The sequence below is a fragment of the Bos indicus x Bos taurus genome, chromosome 3 (assembly GCF_003369695.1).
Source record: "Bos indicus x Bos taurus breed Angus x Brahman F1 hybrid chromosome 3, Bos_hybrid_MaternalHap_v2.0, whole genome shotgun sequence".
Lineage (NCBI taxonomy): Eukaryota > Metazoa > Chordata > Mammalia > Artiodactyla > Bovidae > Bos > Bos indicus x Bos taurus.
This window is the reverse complement of record NC_040078.1, coordinates 33,796,361-33,823,998: the sequence shown is the minus strand read 5'-3', so window position 1 is coordinate 33,823,998 and position 27,638 is coordinate 33,796,361. Positions and strand designations below refer to the sequence as shown.

General features: G+C 44.0%; 1 protein-coding gene across 2 annotated transcripts; it reads left to right on the top strand.

The window, feature by feature from the left end:
• The first annotated feature begins 3,223 nt into the window (after positions 1 to 3,223).
• LOC113889503 (glutathione S-transferase Mu 1-like) lies at positions 3,224 to 20,921 on the top strand. 2 transcript variants are annotated; one of them, XM_027536254.1, is made up of 8 exons: positions 3,226 to 3,565; positions 3,859 to 3,934; positions 4,353 to 4,417; positions 5,035 to 5,116; positions 5,204 to 5,304; positions 6,105 to 6,200; positions 6,287 to 6,397; positions 19,892 to 20,921. In XM_027536254.1, exons 1-8 carry the CDS (start codon positions 3,530 to 3,532, stop codon positions 19,979 to 19,981), a joined length of 657 nt encoding a protein of 218 aa, XP_027392055.1. In that variant the 5' UTR covers positions 3,226 to 3,529; the 3' UTR covers positions 19,982 to 20,921. The 2 variants fall into 2 exon arrangements, with proteins under 2 accessions (XP_027392056.1, XP_027392055.1); XM_027536255.1 differs by lacking the exon at positions 6,105 to 6,200 and having other exon boundaries at positions 3,224 to 3,565.
• Positions 20,922 to 27,638: the final 6,717 nt, after the last annotated feature.

Genomic DNA, 27,638 nt, shown 5'->3' with positions numbered 1-27,638 from the left:
CTTGAAACCCTAGTTTACCTCTTCTTATTCAAAATACTATGTCAGTGGAAAAATTTTATCTCATATATAATTTTGTAGTATCTTGTGAGCAGTTACTTCTATTATTTTCAGGGTAAAAAAATATTCTTTATAGCCCGAATATCCTATGCTTACACAGACAATATGTAAAACCTTAAAAAATTAACAAGATGAAGGACACATTTAAATTCTACTGTATTTATTTACACTATGTAATTTTGTATTCTGAGGCTATTTCATATAGAACTTCTGTTAATTTATTTGAGAGTTCAGAATATCAGCAGTAGAGCTGAAAGAATGGAATGCAGTGTAGAGTCAAATCAGAGGCAGAATTCTCAACTGGATACCGGACACTATATGCTCTTATGTCCGGCACAGTATTCTCTAAAATACTAGAACTTGTTAATATTTACAGTTAAGTGAGCACATGTAAATCCAGAAGACGTGACCACACTGACACTGAATATCAGCGAGGCAACCACTGGCTGCATCAGGCCCTTCAGCCCCCTCTCCAGTTTCCCGAGTCCCCCTGCCCCCTACTGCCTTCCACACCCGCTGCCCCCACCAGTGGGACCCCTGGGCCTGGAGGCTGAGTCTGAGAGCCTGCTCCGCCAGCCCCCCTCCTCCTGCAGGATTGACGTCCTCCTCCTGACGGAGCCGCCTGTGCTCGGGGCCCATCCCTGTGTCCTCAGTTCCTTGTCTCAGCAGGCACGGCCTCTTTCTCCTGCCTTCAAGCTCTGTCCATCTCAGTGCCCCTCGGTGTTTGAACACTGAAAATCTCTTCCATACTTAAAAATTCCTCCCTGTATTTCCCAGAAGACTTCCAGCCTTTATTACCCAGGATGGTCTTACTTATGGTGCTGCTATATGTCAGGATCATAGTGACTGTTTTTTCAAAAAAGGAATGAGGGATGGATGGATGAATTACATTATATTACAATATCGCTTAACCTGTTTTAAATATTATTCTATTTAATGTAGCTTTTAAAATAATTTTCTCAGTGAAATCTGGTTGTGTTTCTGTTCTAAGCTCAAGATGTATAAAACTCAAAATGGCAGCTCCTTAATGTATTGTGAAATGTGTAACCTTTGTATGAGCCAGCACTTTTGTGTGACACAGACACCATCACCTCCCTGTGGGCAAACAAAAACAGTAATCTACCTGACCTTGAGCTGCATCCTGAGCCTGGACCCAGAGCTGAGCCCTGAGGACTGGCAGGGTGGGAATGGCTGGGAGTATCCGTAGAGGGACTGAGCTCTTCTGGTCTCTGCTGACACATTCTCCCTGCTCCCCAGCTAAGCAGAGATGAGCAGACTCTGAGTCTGTGATTTAACAGGGATTGAAACCCCACTCCATACCACATCTTAGTTATTTGAATCTTTATTGAACACTGGTGCAGACCTTTCTATCCTAAAAAAGTGTTACCTATTTTTAAACATATTTTTTTTCGTGTACCAACTTTGTATTTCAACTTATAAAATTCATTTGTTTTTTTAATGTTGCTCTCATCTGTTTCCTACAGCCATTACTTTGTAATATCCTTTCAATAAAGAAAAGAAATCACAGCCCACCCTATGTCCTATTCTCCTAATTTTGAAATAAACTTCTGCCTGCAAAGAAGAAAGTTGGCAGGTAGGACATCATTCTTGTGCGTGTTGTACCACAGGTCACAGATCACAGAGTGACTTCAAAGAACACTGAGCCCACGTACTACTATAAATAAGACAGGTAACCAGAAAGGACCTAGTGTACAGCACAGGGAACTCTACTCAATATTCTGTGATAACCTATATGAGAAGAGGATCTGAAAAAGAGTGAATATATATATATATATATATATATATATGTATATGTATATATAACTAACTGAATCACTTTGTTGTACACCTGAAACTAACACAGCATTGTAAATCAACTATACTTCAATGTAATTTTTTTTTAAGGCACAGATCACTCTCCTAAAACCACAATGGGTCAGGAGATGGGATGAGGGCTGGAATCTGTGGATCCAGGGGTGTCTGGGCCACTCTGACTCGTCCTGTGTGGAGTCGTCCAGGCTGCCACTCCTCTCTGGCCACCCTCTCTGGCCATCTACATAGAGGACAGGTCCTCTCCCCTGGGTCACATTCCCACCACATTCCCCATCACTGTCCCATCAATGTGAGGGACATGGAGCTGTCTGTCAGGACATCTCTGAAGCTGCACCTGGGTACCCTCTCTGCTGCGAGTGAATCTGGATTTAGATTCACAAGTGAGGCCATAAACTACTTGATTAATTTATGTTGTGTCATTACTTTTAGGCACATTAGGATGGCAGGGACACCCATAGTCCCTGAAAGGAAAACACAGAGACCACATTTCCTTCTTCTGCCTCTTCACTTCTTCCTTCCTTGGGCTTCCCTGATAGCTCAGTTGGTAAAGAATCTGCCTGCAACGCAGGAGACCCTGGTTTGATTCCTGGGGTGGGAAGATCCCCTGGAGAAGGGATAGGCTACCTAATCCAATATTCTTGTGCTTCCCTTGTGGCTCAGCTGGTAAAGAATCCACCTGCAATGCAGGAGACCTGGGTTCAATCCCTGGGTTGGGAAGATCCCCTGGAGAAGAGAAAGGCTACCCACTACAGTATTCTGGCCTGGAGAATTCCATGGACTGCGTAGTCCATGGAGTCGAAAAGAGTTGGACATGACTGAGCGACTTTCACTTTCACCTCTTCCTATTACAGTGATATTCTGTTCTGGAAGACTGCAGCTATCATGGATTATATAAATAAATCATGGGGGAGTGTTAGGATGGCCTGGAGTCTTGATCTTCCTCTAATAGGAGCCAAGTTTTAAAATATTTATTTATTTGGGCTTGCCAGTTCTTAGTTGAGGCACTGGTGATCTCACATCTTTGTTGAGACATGCAGGCTGTTCGGCAGCCATGCAGAAACACTCAGTTGCGGCTTGTGTGATCTAGTTCCCTGACCAGGGATCCAACCTCATTCCCCTGCACTTGGAGTGGGAAATCTTAGCCACTGGATGACCAGGAATGTCCTCAGGGACCGATTTAATGTCTCCATTTCAGGCGCATGACTCTTAGCCTAAACTTGGCTGTCAGAGCTGCCCAGAGCCCGCAGGAACTCTGCAGCCAGAGTTAAGGCTGAGCTGAGCCAGAGAGGGGAGTGGAGAGGGAGGAGCCTTGCTCTTGTTATGATTCAGGCTTGTTTCCCCGAGGGCACTGCCATCTCCCCTGAATAGTCAAGGACTGACTTGAGGCAGGAACCTGGCGAGCTCGACTCAGGTGGCCCTAGTCTTCTAGGCGACCAGAGCTTGGCTTCCAATTCCTTCTGCTAAGAGACAGGAATAGTCCTCGCTCTGCCTGTCTGGGGCTGAGTCAGGGTCTGTGCCGGGGGTGGGACCGAAAAGAGGGGCTGGTGTTTCCGGGCCTGCCTTGACCCCCCCGGTCACAGGATAAGTTTCAAGTCCAGCTGTCCTGGAGCTTCTGCACTCTGAGCGTCATAACTGCACCATGCCCATGATCCTGGGTTACTGGGACATCCGTGGGGTGAGCGGGGGTCCACAAGGGCTGGGAAGATGGAGGCGGGTGGGGAAATCCCGGGTGGTGGGACTGGTTCAACCAGAAGCTTCCACAGGGCTTGCTGCAGCAGAGCCCCTTTCCTTACCCCACCATCTTACCTGGTGTTGGCGTGTGTGTGTGTGTGTGTGTGTGGGTGGCTCCCATGCAGGATTGGGGGTGGTGGTGAAGGGAGAGGGTTGGGAGTATGGAAGCCACCTGGAGCAGTGAGAGTTTGGCAGTCAAGACCTGACAACTGCTCTCTGTCCTGGCATCTCTCCCAGCTGGCCCATGCCATCCGCCTGCTCCTGGAGTATACAGACTCAAACTATGAGGAGAAGAAGTACACGATGGGGGACGGTAATAGCATCCTTTTCATGTCCTGAATTCTGGCCAAGTCACACTGATTTGGTGCCAAGCCCACTCATATCCTTGTCCCTGTTGCCTCTGTTGCCCTCCACCAGCTGGAGCAGAGGCCTGCCCCTTCCCAAACACTTTGAGGGTGCAGCTGGTCTCCAAGGAAGGACACGAGAGCCCATAGCTAAGCCCTGTATCAGTCCTGGGCGCCTGTTAGTGTTGCACTAACTCTCTGTAAGCCTCACTCAGGGAGGTTCCAAAACCTTATAAATGTGCTTTCCCCCAAAGCTCCATGTGAGATTGGCGGTTCTGAATCCACATCCACCAGTTCAGGGAGTTTTGCCTCTGACTCCTTGGTGGGTCCCCTGGGAAGGAGGGCTGGACTCGGGAAATTTGTTTCACTGTATGTTCTTTTTCTCAGCTCCTGACTATGACAGAAGCCAGTGGCTGAGTGAAAAATTCACGCTGGGCCTGGACTTCCCCAATGTAGGTACAGGGGCTGGGGTCTGTGGGAAGAAGTGGACAGTGTCTCCATCCATCTCCTTTCCCGGCTTAGAGGTTTCAGAATCTGGTGCCTTCTGCTCTGTCTCTCAGCTTCCTGGTTCTCTCCCCTGCCCTTCAATGATACTCTGTGTCCAGCTCATCCCTCCATTTTACAGCATATTATTTAGTGTCTACCATGGGCCAGGCTCCGGAGAAGGCGATGGCACCCTGCTCCAGTACTCTTGCCTGGAAAATACCATGGATGGAGGAGCCTGGTAGGCTGCAGTCCATGGGGTCGCTAAGAGTCGGACACGACTGAGCGACTTCACTTTCACTTTTCACTTTCATGCATTGGAGAAGGAAATGGCAACCCACTCCAGTGTTCTTGCCTGGAGAATCCCAGGGACGGGGGAGCCTGGTGGGCTGCCGTCTATGGGGTTGCACAGAGTCGGACACGACTGAAGCGACTTAGCAAGCAAGCAAGCAAGCAAGCAATGGGCCAGGCTCTTCGAGTGCCAGGTTTCATCTCTGTACTTGGTCAGGGAGCGGGTGCAGGGCAGTCTGGAGTTCAAACACAGACTCCTGTGTGTTGCACAACAAAGGCCGTGTTGTTCTTCCAGTTGCCCTACTTAATTGATGGAGCTCACAAGCTCACCCAGAGCAACGCCATCCTTCGCTACATCGCTCGCAAGCACAACATGTGTAAGTGGGGCTGGGGAACACATGCCTACTCCCCTGGGCTGGGCTGGAGTGGGACGCTGAGGGTGAGTCTCTGTTGTGTGGCCACAGGTGGGGAGACAGAGGAGGAGAAGATCCGTGTGGACATTTTGGAGAACCAGACTATGGACGTCCGCTTGCACATGGCCAGGATCTGTTACAGCCCTGACTTTGTGAGTTCCCTTCCACTGGGCTGGGTTGCACAGAGTTTAAGTGTAGGACAGGGTCCATCTGCACTGGTCCTTTTGCCATTTGAACCATTTGGTGCTACTGATCCACCAAGCTTGTCCCTACAGAGTCCCCAGAGTGACTCTCAGAACCCCCAGAACATAAAATGCAAACTCTAATTCCCACCAATCTTAGGAGCAGTCCAGCCTCCCCTGGGTGGAGATTCAGTTCCTAGATGGTGTTTACCTCATTAGCCCAGGTCCTTCTTCCTGGCATCTCAGGGCTCAGGATGTGTGTCTTGTAGGCACCCCAGTGCCAGACTTTGTTTCTCCCCCTCCTTCCTTTCAGGCTCTCAAATTGTCCCCAACTGTCCAGAAACTGCTCAGGCATCCACACCATTCTTATCTCCCACACTGGAATGTAGGACTTCTTTCCTAGTCATTTTAGTCAACATTAAATTTTAGTCAACACTAAGACCATCAGCCTGAGGTCTGAGGACAGAGCTCTGCCAGGCCTCACAGCACTGCTGGTCTGACCCATGGCAGGTGCCTGAAGCTGAGTGGTGACACGTTCAGGGAGAGTGTGGTTTTGCCCTTTGCCTTCCCATCGCCTCTCACAGATGTGAGGTGGTACCCATAGGAGTTTAGTGAACACAGGTGGATTGAATTGCAGAGTGGGCACGAACCCAGGTTCAGTCAGGGGACATTGCTCCTCACCCACAGCTGGGATCAGACACAGCCCTGGGAAGCCTGCTCTCTGCCAGGGAGTCTGTGTCTGAGAGTGGTGACAGCTGGTTTTTGTCTAGGAGACACTGAAGCCTGGTTTCTTGAAGGAGATTCCTGAAAAGATGAAGCTCTTCTCAGATTTTCTGGCGAAGAGGCCTTGGTTCGCAGGGGACAAGGTCAGTGGGATGGCTTCAGAGGAAGGAGAACTGGTGTATTTTCTTACTCAGAATTTGGTGCACATTCCTGCTTTGTCTTTCTGCAGCTCACCTATGTGGATTTCTTGGCTTATGATGTCCTTGACCGGCACCGCATATTTGAACCTACATGTCTGGATGAATTTCCAAACTTGAAAGACTTCATTACCCGTTTCGAGGTGATTTCCCTGGTCCTCCTACTATTTATATCTCTCTTCTCTTCCCTCTACTTTCTGATACTTTCCTAGTTGGAACTACAATGAGAAATAGAATTTATTGAGAACTTGGTTTATTCCAGGATCTCTGCTCAGCAGCTGACATATATTGTGTCAGATTTAACCTTTATAACATTCCTACATGGTAGAATAATCATCCTCTCCGTTTTACTGATCAGGAATTAAGCTGAAAGGATAAGTAATTTCTGAAGGTCACAGAACCAGTACAGACTGTGCTGGGCTCACAGTCAGAGTGTCTGGTTTCTATGGGCAGCAGTCAGGGGCTCTCTGTTTCTTGTATGAAAATGAAAAAAAGCTCAGGTTCTTTTGTTGACTGGGTTCACAGCTCTGGAAAGTGTGGATGAAGCAGAATCTTCAGGAGTTTGCATGCAGCTGGCATTTGTAGAGTTGAGACACAATAGGGTTGATATGAAGTAATAAAAACACAAACAATATTTTCTCCTGCTCTCCAGAAGGCTCTCTGGCTATTGGCTCCCTCTCTGGGGTTGTACTGAGATTTCCAGGAATGTAATTGGTGCTGGGATTTTCTTCCATATGTAGGTGCCTTCTTGGGAAGATTTTATAGGGATGCCTCTTACGATGGGCACTTTCCTTCCCTCCATGTCTTCCTTCTTTCTTCCTTCTACTTATCCAAGATTCCATCTCAGAGATGGGGTAATACATCATTTTAAGTTACATTCACTGATCTGATCCTCTTCCCTCTATGAGGCACTATGTCAGGCAGAGGGGGATGCAGAAGTCACACAGTCCTGTCACCCAGCCTCTGGGGCTCAGTGCAGCTGGAACCCCGAGCTGTGTAGAGTACATGGAGCCACCTTGGTTCTAGAGGAGCACAGTCTGACTGCACCTCCCAGCTCGTCATTCACCCTCAATCTACCAACTGGAGAGTAAGAAAGTCTCTTTATGATGGACTTGGGAATTTGAAGCTCTAGTCCAATATGTTTTTCAGCCTAATCTTGTTTTGTATTCCCACTCCCATCATGAAATCTGCCTCCTCAGCCAGTTCTCTTCAGCTCTGGTTTTGGTCCAAGGCTTGTTGACCTGAAATTTTTGCAAGAACCGGGATGACTGCGCAGCAGGGAGGATGTGGGACAGAAGTGGGCTCCAGTGTGTGGCCTGCTGGGGCCTGCGCTGTGCGGTACAAGCAGCCCTAGGTCTTTGGAGTCCTGGGAACTCTCGGGCACTGTTTGTTTTGGGAAGATGGTGCACAGGTGCACCTGAGCATCTCAGCGCCTGGTTGGCTGCAGCAGGACCGGGGATGAGGGAGGTTGGGGCTCAGTGAGAAGGGGCTCAGGTCCTAGGCCAGGCAGTTGCTCTGTGTCCTTTAAGTGGAATAATCAGAGTGTGGCCTGGCCTGGCCTTGCTGCTCCACACCTCCTATCACCTTTCATCCACGTTTTGCTGGATGAGATGTGGTGTCTCTTTCAAGCTGTTTATCTACTCCCTAAGCCCCTTTGTTGTGCTTGGGGTCCACCTGTGGTCAAGCCCTGGGGAGCCAAGAGCTTCCTTCTGACAAAGAGAATTGTTTTGCAGAATGAGAAGTTGTTCTGTAGGGAGATGTCCCCTGGGGAGTGGGGGGGAGAAGACAATAAAAAACTACAATGTGAATGCAGTGAGTTTCAGTCTTATTTGGGGGTCTTACTGGGGACTTGTAGCCTATGTGACAGCCTCTCAGAGAGCTCTGAGTAACTGCTATGAAGAGGTAAGGTAGAAGACAGCAGATATATAAATTTTCACCTTGAAAATACATATAGTTGAGAATGAGAAATTTGCCTGCCAAAGGCAGTAAACTAAGGATGTTGCAGCCATCAAGCCATTGCATTATAGTTGTCCCCTGTGGTGGGTCCTGAGGGAATTCAGGATGTAAACCCAGTGCCCACCACCTAGCCTTCATCCACTGCAGCCGCACCCAGCAGTGTGCCCAGCAGTGTGCCCAGCAGAGACTCCAGATGGGAAAACACAGGATACTGGCCTCAGGTAGCGGAGGTACATATCAAAGTAACAACTTCAGTGAGCCCAAACTTTTGTAGCTTCCTATACAGAGAACAGTGCTAAATTCATTAACTTGAGATGTCTGATTTTCTTTAATTAACAGTAATCTTTTGATATTCCAACTACTTGGTTTTGTTACAAAACTCGTATATATCCTGGCTCCTTCCTTACCTCTTTAAGCCCAGGAAGCAGCCTCTCGGGTAGCTCTAAGGGACTGCTCTGAAGTCCTCAGAGAATTACAGTATAAAACATAATTCTGAACTTTTAGGTTGTGCATTTTTTTCATGACATCGTCAAATATACATGTTGGTAAAAGATTGCTACTAATCATCAAAAAACCAACATCTCACGTTAATGATCTTAATGCTTTCCTAGGTGTAGGAAGATGGGTGAATCTCGGGTCTTTGTAATTCTTCATCCGAGATGCAACCCAACTCTCTAGGGGACCTGTGTCCAAAACACAGAATGTTTCATCCTGGTTTTCTCCATCCTGAACTCCCCTTAAGGCACACAGTCTGTGAGTGATTGCAGTGGGTTACAGCTTAGTCCTTTCCTTAACCAGGTAGTGAGTGAGACTCTGTTCTTTTTGTTTATAGCTTTAGGCCATAAATTTGACCAAGGATTGGGAGGCATTTCATCACCGATTTGTCTCATGGTGCTAGGAAGGCTCATTTCTAGGTCAGACAAGGACTTCATTGACAGGTCACTTCTATGCTATATCTGGACACTGTGAATATACTAAAACGTCTCTGGATCATCTGTCTTACTAACTAGTCTATTATGACCCAGAATATGTTTCCCTTTGTTACTTCTTCCCATATCTAGAGTTGCATCATCACAATTAATTTTATATAGAGCTGTGTGTGTGCTAACTCACTTCTATCATGTCTGACTCTTTGTGAGCCCATGGACAGTAGTCTGCTAGGCTCCTCTGTCCATGGGGATTATACAGGCAAGAATACTGGAGTGGGCTGTGAAGCCCTCCTCCAGGAGATCTTCCCAACTGAGGGATCGAACCTACATCTCTTATGTCTCCTGCACTGGCAGGCCAGTTCTTTACCACTAGGGCCACCTGAGAAACCAATATGGAGGTATATATGTGTGATATATAGAGGTTTACCATCGTTAATTTTATCAGAGACCCGGCTGCACAGAAGGTAACGCAAGAAACAATAATCTTATAAAATAATTAAGGTATAAGCAATATAGCTAGTAACATTTTAAGGTCACAGTACAACAATGAAGGAAGCAAAGCATGAATAGTTTGAAAACAACAAAGAATAAATTAAAACAATGATTAATATAACTTGTTGCAGTCTAGATCACGAGAAGCCATCAAGTCCAGAGAGGGGCCAGTTGGAGAGGCCAAATGCTGAAGGGATTAGATAGAAAGAAAAAGATAAATGCTCCATCTTTGTTTGCAAAGGTATACTTTATCAACTTGCTGCAAGTTAGTAGGCATAAGAGGAAATGTTTCCTCATATCCAGAGAACAAAGATTAAAAGCCGGCAATATTTCAAACAGCCATAAAATTATAAATTCACTTCATTCAGTGCCATGGAATTAAATCTTGTTGACCTTGACTTTTTTTTGTTAGTAGTTTTATGAAGCCATCAGGTTTTCCATTTACAGTTTTGTAAATTTTTCACTCAGTTCAGTGGGATCATTTAAAAGTTACCAGAAATGTGTATTTGTAAAAAGGTCCTTCTTATGAATCGTCAAGATCTACATTCTTTTAAAAAGAATCAGAGTAAAACAATAACTGCCCATAAATGTCAAAAGACAAATGATCTGATTACAATATAACTGTCAGTAAAATTTGGTTATTTCTGTGGCATACAAAATTTTAATACAATAACTAGAGTTATGACACATAAGATGCCAGGATACTTTTAGTAATTTTATATAATAATAATTATCTATATTGGAGAAGGCAATGGCACCCCACTCCAGTACTCTTGCCTGGAAAATCCATGGACAGAGGAGCCTGGTAGGCTGCAGTCCATGGGGTCGCTAAGAGTCGGACACGACTGAGCAACTTCACTTTGACTTTTCTCTTTCATGCATTGGAGAAGGAAATGGCAACCCACTCCAGTATTCTTGCCTGGAGAATCCCAGGGACGGCGGAGCCTGGTGGGCTGCCGTCTATGGGGTCGCACAGAGTCGGACATGACTGAAGAGACTTAGCATTAGAATTAATTATCTATATAGTATAATCTAAAAGTGTTCATTATAACTCATTTGACAACATTTCCCATGTTACTTAACATACCGAAAAGTGTAATTAGTATCTCTCTTTGAGTTATTTTAGGGCCCTCTGAGAAGGCAATGGCACCCCACTCCAGTACTGTTTTGCCTGGAAAATCCCATGGAGGGAGGAGCCTGGCAGGCTGCAGTCCATGGGGTCGCTGAGTCAGACACAGACTGAGTGACTTCACTTTCACTTTTCACTTTCATGCATTGGAGAAGGAAATGGCAACCCACTCCAGTGTTCTTGCCTGGAGAATCCCAGGGACGGGGGAGCCTGGTGGGCTGCCATCTATGGGGTCGCACAGAGTCGGACACAACTGAAGTGACTTAGCAGCAGCAGCAGCAGCTGAATCATTCCAAAGTGTTAGCTGTCAAAAGAACTTCATTTAGAATTTGACTTGGGGAAGGTTTGCCAAAGATATCAAGTTTTTATAGCATTTCTGCAAGGAGATCCAACCAGTCCATTCTGAAGGAGATCAGCCCTGGGATTTCTTTGGAAGGAATGATGCTAAAGCTGAAACTCCAGTACTTTGGCCACCTCATGCAAAGAGTTGACTCATTGGAAAAGACCCAGATGCTAGGAGGGATTGATGGCAGGAGGAGAAGGGGACAACAGAGGATGAGATGCTGGATGGCAGCACTGACTTGATGACTTGAGTCTGAGAGAACTCCAGGAGTTGGTGATGGACAGGGAGGCCTGGCGTGCTGCGATTCATAGGGTTGCAAAGAGTCGGACATGACTGAGCAACTGAACTGAACTGAAAGTAGGATCATGCTGCTGCTGCTTCTAAGTCACTTCAGTCGTGTCCTCTTAGCGACCCTATGGACTGTAGCCCACCAGGTTCCTCCATCCATGGGATTCTCCAGGCAAGAGTACTGGAGTGGGGTGCCATTGCCTTCTCCAAGTAGGATCATAGGTCCCAATAAATACTTATTCACTTAACCAAAGAGACAGTAAAAGATTTTAAAGTCTAAATATGTGAAATTATAATAGATCACTTAAGAGGTAAAGAAACGTTTTACATTGTTACCAAAAAATCAATATTTCAAGAAAACTTTGTCCTCTCAATGGAAAGAAAAATCAGATTCTAGTTTTGCACCACCTGACATTTAATACTGAAATTTATTTACTTAGTTTAGCTCATTCTAATCTTAGCCAGACTGGACCACACATAGAATTCCTTTCTAAAGTTATCTTTTCTTTCTCACAAGCCTTTTACAACTTTCTATATCCATATTAGTTTGTCTCTCGTTTTCTTTCCCATTTAGAAATAACTTTTTTTAAAAAAGGAAAAAAGAGAAATAATCAGCTTTAGCACAAAATCACTTTATTTTCCCTTAACAAAGTACATTTCCATTTTAAAATTGAAGTATTTTTGATTCAAGTTTTGTACTGTTTCAAGTGTACTGCAAAGTGTTTCAATTACATATAATTCAGAATGTACATATATATATATATATATATATATATATATATACTTTTTCATATTCTTTTCCATCATAGTTTGTTACAAGATATTAAATATAGTCCCTGGTGATATACAGTAGTTCCTTTTTGTTTACTTTATATATGGTAGTGTGTATCTGTTAGTGCTGCTACTGCTAAGTCACTTCAGTCGTGTCCAACTCTGTGACCCCAGAGACAGCAGCCCACCCGGCTCCGCCGTCCCCGGGACTCTCCAGGCAAGAACACTGGAGTGGGTTGCCATTTCCTTCTCCAGTGCATGAAAGCGAAATGTGAAAGTGAAGTCGCTCAGTCCTGTTGGACTCCTAGCGACCCCATGGACCGCAGCTCCTCTGTCCATGGGATTTCCCAGGCAAGAGTACTGGAGTGGGGTGCCATTGCCTTCTCTGTTAGTAGCACACTCCTAATTTATTCCCCCTCTTTCCCCTTTGGTAACCATAAATTTATCTTCTATGTCTGTGAGTCTGTTTCCATTATGTGAATAAGTTCATTTTTTATCATAATTTTAGATTCCATATATAAGTGATACATATGAGATTTGTCTTTCTCTGTCTGACTTATTTCACTTAGTATTATTATCTCTAGGTCCATCCATGTTGCTGCAAATGGCATTATTTCATTCTTTTCTATTCCTGAGTAGTACTCCATTGTGTGTATACACACACACACACACACACACACCCACATCTTCTTTATCCATTTATATGTTGATGAATACTTAGGTTGGTTCCATGTCTTGGGTATTGTAAATCATGCTGCTGTGAACATAGGAGTGCATGTATCTTCTTGAATTAGAATTTTCTTTGGATCCATGCCAGGAGTGGGATTGCTGGATCATATGGTAACTCTATTTTTAGTTTTTTAAGGAACTTCAATATTGTTCTCCATAGCATCTGCACCATTTCATATTCCCACCCCACTGTAAGAGGGTTCTCGTTTCTCCATTCTCTATTTACAATTTATAGACCTTTTGATGATGGGCATTCTGACTGGTGTGAGGTGATACCTCATCGTAGTTTTCATTTTCTTTAATAGTTTTTCACGTGCCTCTTGGCCATCTGTATGTCTTCTTTGGAGAAATGTCTATTTAGGTCCTCTGCCCATTTATTGACTGAGTTTTTTGTTTTGATGCTGTTAAGCATTATGCACTGTTTATAAAATTTGGAGACTAATACTTTGTCAAGTCACATCATTTGCAAATTTTTCTCCCAATCTGTGGGTTGTCTTTTCATTTTGTTTTTGTTTCCTTTGCTGTGCAAAAGTTTTCAATGGTCTCATTTGTTATTTTTTGTTTTTATTTCCATTATTCTGGGAGTCAGATAAAAAAAGATGTTGCTGCAAATGTCAGAGTGTTCTGCCTATGTTTTCCTCTAGGAGTTTTATAGTGTCCAGTCTCACATTTAGGTCTTTGGTTCTATTTTGAGTCTATTTTTGTGTTTGGTATTAAAGAATGATCTAATTTCATTTTTTTTACATGTAGCTGTCCAGTTTTTCCAGCACCATTTGTTGAAGAGACTGCTTTCCAACATTGTGTAGTCTTGTTTCCTTTGTCATATGTTAATTGATTGTAGGTGTATGGGTTTATTTCTGGGTTTTCTATCCTGTTCCAGTGATCTATAGTTCTACTTTTGTGTCAGTACCATACTGTTTTGATGACTATAGCTTTGTAGTATAATCTGAAGTCAGGGACCCTGATTCCTCTAGCTCCATTTTTCTTTCTCAAGATTCTTTTGGCTATTTGGGGTCTTTTGTGTCTCCATACAAATTTAAAGATTTTTTTTGCTCTAGTTCTATGAAAAATGCCATTGGTAATTTGATAGAGGTTGCACTGAATCTGTAGATTGCCTTGAGTAATATGGTCGTTTTGACAATATTGATTTTTTCAATCCAAGAACATGGTATATTTTTCCATCTGTTTGTGCCATCTTTGATTTCTTTCATCAGTATCTGATAGCTTTCCGAGTCCACGTGTTTTGCCTCTTTAGATAGGTTTATCCCTAGATATTTTTGATATTCTTTATGATGTGATGGCAAAAAGGGTTGTTTCCTAATTCTCTTTCTTATAGTTTATTGTTACTGTATAGGAATGCAAGAGATTTCTGTTTATTAATTTTGTATCCTGCAACTTTACTGACTTCATCGATGAGCTCTACTAGTTTTCTGATAGCATCTTTAGGATTTTCTATGTATAGTAACAGTAACAGTTTTACTTCTTCCTTTCCAATTTGGATTCCTTTTATTTCTTGTCTGATTGCTTGTGGCTAGTACTTTCAAAACTATATTGAATAAAAGTAGTGACAGTGGGCATCCTTGTCTTGTTCCTGATGTTAGAGATCATGCTTTCAGCTTTTCACCATTGAGTATTATGCTAGCTGTGGGTTTGTTATACATAGCCTATGTTGAGGTATGTTCCCTCTATGCCCACTTTATGGAGTTTTTTTTTTTTTTTAAGAATGGTATCTTTTTAAAGATGAGTTATTTTTGGCTGTGTTGGGCCTTAACTGCAGCACATGGGCTTTCTCCAGTTGCAGTGAGTGGGGGCTGCTCTTTGTTGCAGTGCTCAGGCTTCTCATTGCAGTGGCTTCTCTTGTTGTGGAGCACAGGCTCTAGGCACATGGGCTTCAGAAGTCGTGGGCTCAGCCACTGCAGCTTGTAGGTTCTAGGCTGCTGGCTCAGTAGTTGTGGCACACAGGCTTAGTTGCTCCACAGCATGTGGAATCCTCCCAGACCAGGGATTAAACCTGTGTCTCCTGCATTGGCAAGTGAATTCTTAACCACTAGACCACCAGGGAATCTCTTTTCTTTTATTATTTTTTTTTTTGCCATAAATGGAATTTGAATTTCATCAGTAGCTTTTTCTACAACTATTGAGGTGATCATATGGTTTTTAGTCTTAATTTATTGATACAGTGTTTCAACTGTTGATTTACGGATACTGAAAAAAATCCTTGTATCCCTGGATAATCTCACTTATTCATGGTGTATGATCCTTCTAATGTATTATTGGATTGGTTTGCTAGTATTTTGCTGAGAATTTTTACATATCTGTTCACCAGTTATATACTTACACTTTTTTGTGTGATGTCTTTCTTTGAATTTTTACATATCTGTTTATTAGTTATATACTTATACTTTTTTGTATGATGTCTTTGTTTGGTTTTGGGATCAGGGTGATGATGTCTTCATAGAAAGAGTTCAGTAGCTCCTCTGAAATTTGCAGGAATAGTTTCAGAAGGATAGGTGTTAAGTCTTCTCTAAATGTTTAGTAGAATTCACCTGTGAAATCATCTGGTCCTGGGCGTGCGTTTGTTGGGAGTTTTGTATCTACAGATTCAGTTTTAGTACCCGTAATTGGTCTATTCATAGTTTATCTTCCTTCCTGGTTCAGTTTGGGAGATTGTACCTTTCTACGAATTTATTCATTTCTTCAGGCTGTCCATTTTATTGGTATATAGTTGTCGTATTTTTATTCTTTATAATTCCCCCTTTGCCAAAAAGGCTTTTTTTCCTTATTTTAATAGTTTTAATTACATACATTAATTAGAATTCTTAACCTTTAATACCTTAGTTTCTAGTGAAAACTAAGAAATAAGCAAGATGGGCACAATAAAGGACAAATGGTACGGACCTAACAGAAGCAGAAGATATTAAGAAGAGGTGGCAAGAATATACAGAAGAACTATACAAAAAGATCTTCATGACCCAGATAACCAGGACGGTGTGATTGCTCACCTAGAGCCAGACATCCTGGAATGCAAAGTCAAGTGGGCCTAAGGAAGCATCACTACAAGCAAAGCTAGTGGAGGTGATGGAATTCCAGCTGAGCTATTTCAAGTCGTAAGAGATGATGCTGTGAAAGTGCTGCACTCAATATGCCAGCAAATTTGGAAAATTCAGCAGTAGCCACAGGACTGGAAAAGGGCAGTTTTTATTCCAATCCCAAAGAAAGGCAATGCCAAAGAATACTCAAACTACCGCACAATTGCACTCATCTAGCAAAGTAATGCTCAAAATTCTCCAAGCCAGGCTTCAACTGTACGTGAACCGTGAACTTCCAGATGTTCAAGCTGGATTTAGAAAAGGCAGAGGAACCAGAGATAAATTGCCAGCATCCACTGGATCATTGAAAAAGCAAGAGAATTCCAGAAAAGCATCTGCTTCTGCTTTATTGACTATGCCAAAGCCCATGACTGTGTGGATCACAACAAACTGAGGAAAATTTCTGGCAATACCAGACCATCTTACCTGCCTCCTAAGAAATTTGTATGTAGAACTGGACATGGAACAACAGATTAGTTTGAAATTGGGAAAGGAGTACTGAACTGAACTGAAGAAACAAGCAATTGTCAACTGTCTTTTATATTAGTATTCTGTAGATTGGCAAATTTATAAATACTATTTTTGATTTCTAAAAATATGTGCTTTTTCTGTATAAAAATTTGTCAGTGTGGTACCAAACATATTTATTAATAGTCCTAAAGATCTTACAGTCAGTTCAGTTCAGTTACTCAGTCATGTCCGACTCTTTGCGACCCCATGGACTGCACACACCAGGCTTCCCTGTCCATCACCAACTCCTGGAGCTTACTCAAACTCATGTCCATCTAATTGGTGATGCCGTCCAACCATCTCATCCTCTGTCATCCCCTTCTCCTCCTGCCTTCAATCTTTGCCAGCATCAGGGTCTTTTCAAATGAGTCAGCTCTTCACATCAGGTGGCCAAAGTATTGGAGTTTCAGCTTCAATATCAGTCCTTCCAATGAATATTCAGGACTGATTTCCTTTAGGATGAACTGGTTGGATCTCCTTGCAGTCCAAGGGACTCTCAAGAGTCTTCTCATTTTGAACACCATGGTTCAAAAGCGTCAATTCTTTGGCACTCAGCTTTCTTTATAGTCCAAGTCTCACATCCATACATGATTATTGGAAAAACAATAGCCTTGACTAGATGGACGTTTGTTGGCAAAGTAATGTCTCTGCTTTTTAATATGCTGTCTGGGTTGGTCATAACTTTTCTTCCAAGGAATAAGTGTCTTTTAGGATGTCCCAATAGTAACTTAAACCACGAAGATGCAAGAGGCATTCTCACAAGAGGGTGCAATTATGCAGCCTTCACAAGACCCAGAAAGTTTACTCCTTGGTATAGGCTAAGAAAACAAAGGCCTTGTTGTATAGGCAGATACAAAATAGGTTGAGACAATAAAGGCCCTTTACAGATTGGAACTCCATATGACACATTTCCCTAAACCTGGCCTAGCTGGACAAAGAGACTGCTCAGAATCCCATTCTACTTGACTGGTTGCCAAATACGCATTATATGTGTACTTATCTGATGGCTGACCAAGCTCTCGAAACAAAGTGGAAGGTGCCTAAGATTAGTTAGAACATTTGTATCTCAAAGGCACAGGCAAATGATTCAAGTTCCTACTAGAAAGGCTTTGGCTTTCTTATTGTCAGAATTTTGGAAAAAAAAAAGTTTTTAAAACTTCTTTGGCCAAAATAATTACTTTACCAAGCCTTCTGAATTATGGTTGCTTTCATGGGAATCAATTTTTGGTGTTATAAAAAGGAAGTTCAGAGAGAGTCGAACACGATGTAGGAGAGCATTGAAGGAGATGCTTAGAGGAGCAGGGAGGAGCAGTGGAAAGCAGGGCCAACCAAATTCAGGAGCCTTTTAAAAATTCTGATATAATTTCAAGCAATCTTTTGTCAGTTTTCCGTAAGAAGTTACTTTCTCATTTCCTCTTTTAAAAGCTTCTAAATACCAATCAAAAGAGGTCTTCCATTCAGCAGATCTTTTAGTCTGCTTTCTCTAGCTGGTGTTCATGGAAAAAAAAAAAACCTCTCAATCTTGAAATGGCAAAAGAACCCTATTTTGGTGATTTTTAGGTTGAGATTTCCTTTGGTATAATGTCCCAAATTAAGTAAAGTGAAAGTGTTAATCGCTCAGTCATGTCTGACTCTCTGTGACCCCATGGATGGTAGCCCTCCAGGCTGCTCTGTCCATAGAATTCTCCAGGCAGGAATACTGGAGTGGGTTGCCATGTCCTTCTCCAGGGGATCTTCCCAAACCAGAGATTGAACCCAGGTCTCCTGCATTGTAGGCAGACTCTTTACCATCTCAGCTACCAGGGAAGCCCTTTATCCCAATTAAGTAAGTATTTGCAAGTATAAGGTCCATATGTAATGTACCTAAACCTGACCATGATGTTAGTCATTGGTTAGCAATCTGTCATTCCTCTTTCTTTTGTCTAGAAAGCTTTCCCATTTCAGAGTCTGTCAGGATAAACTGCTATTGGTAACTGTATGTGGGGGGCCCTTCTGCTGTTTATGAGCTTAACTCTCCTAGTTGTCACCCAGTAGTCATTTCAGATTTTTTACATGTCTCAGTTTTCCTCTTTGACAGTCTAAAACCATGGTGAGCACTGGGAAGCCAGGATTGCCAAACTTTTTGTGTGTGTTCCCCAAATGGGCAAGTTTCTTTAAAGAGTCGGTTTCCTTATGGGACTGCTGTGTGGTATGAGGACTGGTCTCCACCTCTGCTGCAAGCTTCTCAATTGCCTGAGAAAGCCATACCTGGCCAGGTATGGCTTATTCATCTACCACTGAATAAAATTCAGGATCATCAACTAAGATGATAAATCTGAGATCATGAGAGATTCACCCAAATTTGTAGGCACATGTAGAGAGGTGGACCAGCACAAGGGGCCCTGCTGGTAGCAAGGCTCCAGATCCTTGTAAAGTTTTGTTGAGGGGATGGAGTCTCCTCTGGGCCCCTCTGTGGTCAGCAAAACCATCCACTGGAAAGTAAAACCCACATAATGCAAAGCACTGAGTTTCCCTTTTATTTGGGGACCTTACTGAGGTCTATATTCTAGGACTATATCCTAGAACACAGCCTCTCAGATAGCTCTGGGGGAACTGCTTTCAAGAGGCAGGGGAGGAGGTCTGGGAAATAGGAGTAATCAACTATATATCTTGGTAAGATTACTGCTAATCACCAAAAACCAGGGATCTCTAGTTAGTGATTTTAGTGCTTTTCTATATACGAAAAGATCTTGGGTGTGTATGTATGCGCAAATCTTGGGTGATTAGAGTTCTTCTGTAGATGCATCTTAACAGTCTAGGAACCATGTGTCCAAAACACAGAATATTTCATCTTTTTTTTTCCCCATCCTGAATTGCCTTCCTGGCACACTGTTGGTGGGTGGCTTCCTTGAGTAGTGACTTAACTCTTTGTATAACTGGATGATGAATGAGCCTCCTGGTTCTTTTTGTTTTCAACTGTGAGCAAGGGGGTGCAGCAGAATGGGGAGAGAGAAAGGGGGCAAGAGGGAGCAGGCTGCATTCTAGCCATATTATTTATGAATTGTGTGATCATGACAGAGGTCCTTAACTTCTGTGTGGCTAGTTTCCCTTCTGATAAATGGTGACAGTAGAACCCATCTTGCAGGATAGTGGCATAGAGATTCTAAACCTATATCATCATCTCTAGCACCCAGGAGTGGGTGGAGTCTCCATTTGTGATGTCTTATCAAGATACTGCTTGAATTACAGGAAATTGGAAAACTTAAATTTGCAGAGCTGGGGACACCAGGAGGACTTTATTTTCCCCCAATATTTGACTCCACATGGAAGGGCTATATCTAGCCCTCCAAACCTAGGGAGAACTCCATGAACCCTACTGGGGCAGCAGACCTGAGGCCTGACCTTCTTTTTCCCACCCTCAGGGCCTGAAGAGGATCTCTGCCTACATGAAGTCTAGCCGCTTCCACCCAAACCCTATGTTTCTAAAGCTTGCCGTGTGGGGAAACAAGTAACGCCTCCAACTAGGAGATGACACGAGGAGCCAGTGCCCTGGAGACCAGATGGACCTTCCTGCACACAGAACCTTCTGTCTTTTTCTTTCTCTTTCTGTTCACTCTAGATGCTCTCTTGGCCCCCTTATCCCTCTCCCACACCCCTTTCCATCCCTACTTTAAAGATTCAGTTTCCCATAATTTTTGAGCAAATTTCCTCCCCCACCCCACATTATCTCTCCTGCACTGAAGCCACCCAGGCTGTTCTTCCCTTCCATGGTTGCTTCTGCTGTGAGGAGCCCAGCCAGACCCCTGGCCCATAGCGCTCTGCTCTGAGCTCCCAGCACTGCCCTGAAGACCAGACCTGGCCTGGTGTACAGACCATGCTTCCCAGTGTGGTTCCCGCCCAGCCTGTTTGATCCCCAGGAAAGCCTTATTCACACCTGCTGTGTCTTGTCTTATTCCCTCCTGGCTTCCTGGAGTCATGAATGACTGTGTTGGGTGTATAGGGGTGTCCATTCTCTCTTCTGCTGTTTACTGCAGGGTCACATGGATGGGCATGCGTGTGTGTGTAGAGCGGGTGGGGCTTGCTTGTTCATTTCTATCTCCACTTCACGCATCTCTGTTCCTTAGCATTAAGTCTCTACAGAAGGGGGGCCCTTCTGTGCCTGGTTTCCTCTTTAATTCAGCATTCATGGGCTGCCTCCTGTCAGCTTGCAGTACTCTGTGTCATGGTTCAGGGGACTCTCAGGGGCTGGAGAAGGGGTCTGAGTAGTCTACTGATGGTGTGGGATCCTGGTGGATTTGCTTCTGTCACCCTTTCCTGAAAGCTTACCCTGCTTTAGATACCCTTCATGTGCATTCTTAAAACATATCTCAGTAAAGTCTGCCCCTACTATATTACAGTCGTGTTATACTTGGTTTCCTCTCCAGCTTGACCATAAAGTCACTGAGGAAAGAATCCATGTCTTATTTGACTTTATGTCTCATATCTATTTTGCTGCCTGGCACACTAAATATTTAATGAAAAGTTGGAAATTTGAAAGAACTATCTCTAGTTAAAGCCCTGCAAAGTGTACAGTAATTATATGGATTTTAGAGGTCTGGATATAATTATCTCAGCCACTTGAGGTAAAGAATAAATTTCAGAAGATTTAAAATCTACAGGTCTGGGGGAAAGCCAGTAGGTCTCATTAACCTAAGCATTTAGTAGGCTGTAACTGGCCCTTGTATAACTTGACCTGAAGTGGGCAGGTCTAGCGTAGCCACTCTGTGTGGTCAGAAGGTGGAGTGCCATCTTATATCAGGATACCTGCACCTGCAAACCGCAAAAGTACTGCCTCAATACCTGAGGCGTAAATCAAGTCTTAGCTCAAAACAAGGAGTAACTTTAGAGAAGTATCCTGCTGGACAGTTGTCTAGCAGTTTAAATAAACAGAGAACAGTAAGAATACTTGTAAAGTCTTTAAGAATTATATGATTAAAGATAAAACTGGTATGACAGAAAAGAAAAAAAAAAAAGCCCAGTAAAAGAGAGCAGCCAAGATGGTGTAGTATTAAGACTCTGAGCTCACCTTCTCTCGTGAGCACGCCAAAGGTCCCAACTATCTGCAGAAGATGCATCAATCAAAAAGACTGGGGCCTACCAGGAAGGATCTTCTATAACTAAAAGACATAAAGAAGGAACCACAATAAGACAGGTAGGCAGGGAGGACTCCTGCTATCGTGAAATCCCATACCTCCCATGGGGGTGACCCACTAACTTGAGAATCATTATATTGCATAGGTTCTTCCATGCGTGGGCTAAGTAACTTCAGTCGTGTCTGATTCTTTGTGACCCCATGAATGGTAGCCCACCAGGCTCCTCTGTCCATGGGATTCTCTAGGCAAGAATACTGGGGTGAGTTGCCATTTCCTTCTCCAAGGGATCTTCCCAACCCAGGGATAGAACCTGCTTCTCCTGCATTGGCAGGCAGGTTCTTTACCACTAGCGCCACCTGGAAAGCCCAGGTTCTCCTATAGGGGAACTGTTTTTGTTCACTACCAATATAATTTTATTGAAATATGGAATGCAAATAGGTTTTTTTAAAAAAAACTAATCTAACCTTATAGAAATGTATGACATTATTAAAAAGTTAATGAAGATTCTAAAGGGTGATGGGGTAGACATATTGAGCTCCACCGTAGTTGTGAGGTCCCCAGAACTGTGGCATGACGCTGCAGCTGGGGGTAGGAGACTGCTTGTAAAGCATGAGTGAGAGTTGAGACCCACAACAGGCTCCCAGCCTGGGAGTCTAGCACTGGGAAGATGAGCCCTTACAGTGTCTAGCTTTGAAGGCCAATGGGGAGTAACTGCAGGGGCCCCACAGGCCTGGGGGGAATGGGGATTTCACTCTTAAAGGGTTTACACGAACCAGAGGGACCCCTGAAGCACTGGCCTCAGCCAATTAAGAGGCTGGGACCCGCAGTATCACAGATGCCCAAGGACTCTTAAAGCAGAATCAAGGGGCACAGTTAGGAGGTGGACTGTGTCAAGTCAAGAGACTGGGCTGCACTACAAGAAGTTCCTGGCTTACCCCTGGATCCTGACCATCAAGTGCGTTGGTATCTCCCGCATTGACCTGAAATTACCTGCTATTAATACAAGTTCCATGCCTAGTGTTCCTCCATCATTGTTGTAGCAGCAGAGAAAGATGAAGCTGAGAGAGATCCCAAGCTAGCAGCCTACAGAAAATGGAAGTTTATTCTTTCATGTCCCATAATGAACAGGTCAGGCTGTTGAGGCAGTTATTCGGGAACTGAAGCTCATTTCATCCTGTGGCTCTGCCATTAGCAAGGTTGCTTCCTCATTTCCTTGGTAGCAGATGTAACATGAGTATGGGGAAGAAAACAGAGCAAACCTAAGGAAGCAAGTTAGTATACAAGTGAGGCAGAAGTTGCACACATCATGACTGATCACATTCCATTTGTGATCAGAGGTGTGGCTTTACCTAGTCACAAGGGTAGACACATATTTCAACAGAAAAATAGATTTTGTGGCCAGTTTCAGTCTCTCCCACACCCAGGAGAGAGAGGACAAAGGTTAAACCCAAGACAAGGAGAAACTTTGGGTTTAAGGTAGTGGTTTCAAGCAGGGAGAATATAAAGCAAAGTATTAAAGATAAGACCTTTATCTTCAGACAGACCAAAGGGGAGTGGAGTATTCTTTAGTGTTCCTTGCTGAAACAGGAAAATAATATTTTTTTTTAAAGGAAAGTAAATAATTTTATGTAATCACATTGCCGTGGTCCTATACAGTAAAATGGAAATTCAAAGGACATGATTTTTCTAAATGCAGGAGGCCCTGGTTTTGATTCCTGGGTCGGGAAGATTCCTTGGAGAAGGGATAGGCTACCCACTCCAGTATTCTGGCCTAGAGAATGCCATGGACTGTATAGTCCATGGGGTCACAAAGAGTCAGGCACGACCGAGCCACTTTCACTTTCACATGCGGATATTATTAAAAAAAAAAATGTGGTAACAGATCTAGAACCTTTGGCAAGCTAACAAATGAGTAATATAAATATGAATAATCAACTTTGTCCTTCATGGTGATTACCATCCGGTATTTGCTTTGAGAGCAGTTGAACTCCTCATTGTTAAAGAGAAGTAATCCTTCCTCTCTGAAACATTTGTGAACCATTCAGTTGGGTATGGTGAATAAATACTTAAGGATCTAATACATAAAAATGCAATAGGCAAAGCACATTATTTTTTTGCTCCCTTTCTCAAAGGATGGAATATTTTGTATTTGCCCTGATTTTATGTCTTGACTTCATGTACCATCATATAGTGACATTTTTAGTTGAAATACAGTAGGACTAAAAATATTGATATAATACTAATAAATCACGTTGGTATGTGTGGTTGTCACATAGGATTCACAGGAGATTTAAATTCACAGTTGTCAATGTAAAGGATTCATGCTATTTAGCTTCTTCATGAATCTATACCACGAAGGAAGAGCTTTTCCCAACATATTTCACTGAGGGAACTACAAGGATGATAGGCCTAATACTATGTGTCAACTCATGGATTTCTAAGTATTGCTCACGATACAGATCTGATTTTCAACATCTGGGTTCTTTCAGTGTCCTTGAACAGCATTTGTTTTTCTGTTCAGTTCAGTTCAGTTCAGTCGCTCGGTCGTGTCCGACTCTTTTAGACCCCCATTGAACCGCAGCACTCCAGGCCTCCCTGTCCATCACCAACTCCCAGAGTTTATCCAAACTCGTGTCCATTGAGTTGCTGATACCATCTAACCATCTCATCCGCTGTCGTCCCCTTCTCTTTCTGTCTTCAATCTTTCCCAACATCAGGGTCTTTTCAAATGAGTCAGCTCTGCAAAAACTGGAGTTTCAGCTTCAACATCAGTCCTTCCGATGAACACCCAGAACTGATTTCCTTTAGGATGGACTGGTTGGATTTCCTTGCCGCCCAAGGGACTCTCAAGAGTCTTCTCCAACACCACAGTTCAAAAGCATCCATTCTTCTGCGCTCAGCTTTCTTTATAGTTCACCTATATATTCTGTGGTCCTTACCCCTCTGCTCTGCTCACTGGATGCCGATCCAAGGGGACCCAGGAGCACACGAAATGGGCGTTCCCAGCCGCAATGGCAACCCCATAAGCACAACTGGGAACCGCTCCCCCCGACCCCCTGTCAGCCACAACCCGACCCCAGTCCACCACGACCCGACCCCCGCCCCGCGCCGCCCAGGTTCGCCCAGCCCAGGAAAATAATTTTTTAAAGGTATTGGTAGCTCACTAAATCTCTGGGGAGGCCAGGGAGTTGGCATTGGAAGCTGGGTAACTAGGAAGTGTGCCTAACCACATGAGGGGCTGTCCTAGAGACAACCCCACAGCCACTGTGGGGCACAGATGCTGGAGCTCCTACCTGTGTCATGTGGTACCGGATGTGAATGTCTCATCACTGCTGCCTCCAGCATCCTGATCCCTCCACCACTACCTGTGCCAGATAAATGCTCAGGGTCTGCTTCTTTAGAACTGAGGTCCTGAACTACTGTGTGCAGTTAATAGAACCTGGGTCACAGGCCTTTACCTCAGCCACAAGGGAGGCTGGAAAAGCAGGTGAATTCATTGGAATTAAGTTCTGTGTAAAACTAAATAATAATAGTGGCTTATAGACTTCCCTCGGAGAAGGCAATGGCACCCCACTCCAGTACTCTTGCCTGGAAAACCCTATGGACGGAGAAGCCTGGTAGGCTGTAGTCCATGGGGTCGCTAAGAGTCAGATAGGACTGAGCGACTTGACTTTCACTTTTCACTTTCATGCATTGGAGAAGGAAATGGCAACCCACTCCAGTGTTCTTGACTGGAGAATCCCAGGGACGGGGGAGCCTGGTGGGCTGCCGTCTATGGGGTCGCACAGAGTCGGACACGACTGAAGTGACTTAGCAGCAGCAGCATAGACTTCCCTGGCAGTCCAGGGATCAGGAGTCCACCTACCAGTACAGGGGACATGGGTGTGATCCCTGGTCTGGGAAGATGTCACATGCTGCAGGGCAACTGAGTCTGTATGCCACAACTACTGAGCCTGAGCTCTAGGGTCCAGAAGCTGCAACAAGAGAAGCCACCGCAAGGAGAAGCCTGCGCACTGCAACTGTCACAACTAGAGAAAGCCCACGCACAGCAACAAAGACTCTGCACAGCCAAAAATTATATATATATATAAACAGTGGCTTAAATAGGACAGAAGTTTATTTCTCATGTGAAAAGATCTCTGGAGGTAGATAGTTAAGTACTAGGAATGCTGGCTTCATAGTAGTCTTAATGACTTAGCTTTTTAACTTTATGCTTCATCATCCTGAATGGGTGTTTTCCATTCTCTATGTCACTTCATAGACACAGAACAGCTGCTCTTTGCAAACAGCTGGAGGGAGAAAGAGGAGTGGCTCTTGCTCTTTCCCTCTTACAGAAAAACTTGCTGGAAGTAACATATAACACTTCTATTTATATTTCATTAGCTAGAACTTCCGGAGAAGGCAATGGCACCCCACTCCAGTACTTTTGCCTGGAAAATCCCATGGACAGAGGAGCCTGGCAGGCTGAAGTCCATGGGGTCGCTAGGAGTCAGACATGACTGAGCGACTTCACCTTCACTTTTCACTTTCATGCATTGGAGAAGGAAATGGCAACCCACTCCAGTGTTCTTGCCAGGAGAATCCCAGGGACAGGGAAGCCTGGTGGGCTGCCATCTACGGGGTCGCACAGAGTCGGACATGACTGAAGCGACTTAGCAGCAGCAGCAGCAGCTAGAACTTCATCATTTTGGAAATGACATCTTCTGCCTGGGAAGTAACATGCCCAGGAGGAGTGGAGACTCTGTGACAACAGAAGATGGGGACATGGATATCGAGAGTCAACTAGCAGTCTTCCACCTGGGGGAGGTGGGACCTGTAGTGTGAGAAATTCCCCACCTGTGGGAAGGATGTTTAAAAGATGCAGAGGACAGACGCCGAACAGAAACATCCTTTTGCACATGTGCATTTCCAGTCATCACTACCATCACCACAACAGGATACTCACGCCTACCGTAATACAACCATCCCTGTACGAACAAAAATACATCCACCCTCTTTCACCAAAACAGGGACAACCCAGTGTCATTAACTACTGCATCCAGCTCCAAGTCTGGCATTTTGGGATAACACTTATGTTGATATTCTGAAAATGCCAGACTAAAGCACAATGTCAATGACTCCCAATTCAGTCCATATGAAATATTAAGGGAATGAGAGGTAGAAAAAAGGCAAAATTAGAAGAGCTCTGTAATTTAATAGAAAACAGCCTACACTCACATTTGCAAATAAGCTGTTTTGCCTTTATTCACCACGCATATAGGGGCTTCCCAGGCGGCTCAGTGGTAAAGAATCCGTCTGCCAATACAGGAGATGTGGGTTCAATCCGTGGGTTGGGAAGATGCCCTGGAAGAGGAAATGGCAACCCATTCCAGTATTCTTCCCTGGAAAAATCCCGTGGACAGAGGAGACTGGCAGGCCACAGTCCATAGGGACATGATTGAACACTTGTTTTTTTGTTTTTACCACACATATGCCCTTCTATGGTGAGAGATTCCAAAGAGATACTGCATAATAAAGCTTTTACACTAAACATCGATATCTGCAAACTAAAGTTATTCCCTGGGTTGGCTCTTGCGTCCATCCCTCTGGTGACCTCACTTTCAGGTTCACTGTTAACCCACTTTCTTAGTCTACCACCTGACTGATGACAGACACACAGAGACCAGCCTACTCAAGACCTGGAAGCAAAGAAGAAGGTCCAGTCCTGGTGGATCCCATAACAAGTCTTCCAGAATATGCCCATTATTCTATTCCTGTTAATCAGACCTGGCTTTTCCCAAGTCTTCCCAACACAATCCCCCGACAAAGCACAGTCCTGTCTAAAAGACCCAACAGCCACTCTGCATTTCCTACATTCTACTTTTCTTCCCATTTTAAACATAATTCTGGAAAGAAGCAGATAGGGTTTCAGTCATGGTTTACAAAAATCTGTTAGTACTATTGGAAACATTACACCACAGAAGATAAAATACAGATCTAGCCTCATTTTCCCTCAAACGTCTCACCCAGCACGCAAACTATCCTGTTGGTTCTAGCC

What these genes read in the sequence shown, in the direction of transcription:
- LOC113889503 (XM_027536254.1), top strand. Translation starts at nt 3,530, where the DNA reads ATGCCCATGATCCTGGGTTACTGGGACATCCGTGGG. An exon ending in TGGGCCTGGACTTCCCCAAT is followed by an intron (nt 4,418 to 5,034) that starts GTAGGTACAGGG and finishes TTGTTCTTCCAG; the next exon opens with TTGCCCTACTTAATTGATGG. An exon ending in ACTTCATTACCCGTTTCGAG is followed by an intron (nt 6,398 to 19,891) that starts GTGATTTCCCTG and finishes TCCCACCCTCAG; the next exon opens with GGCCTGAAGAGGATCTCTGC.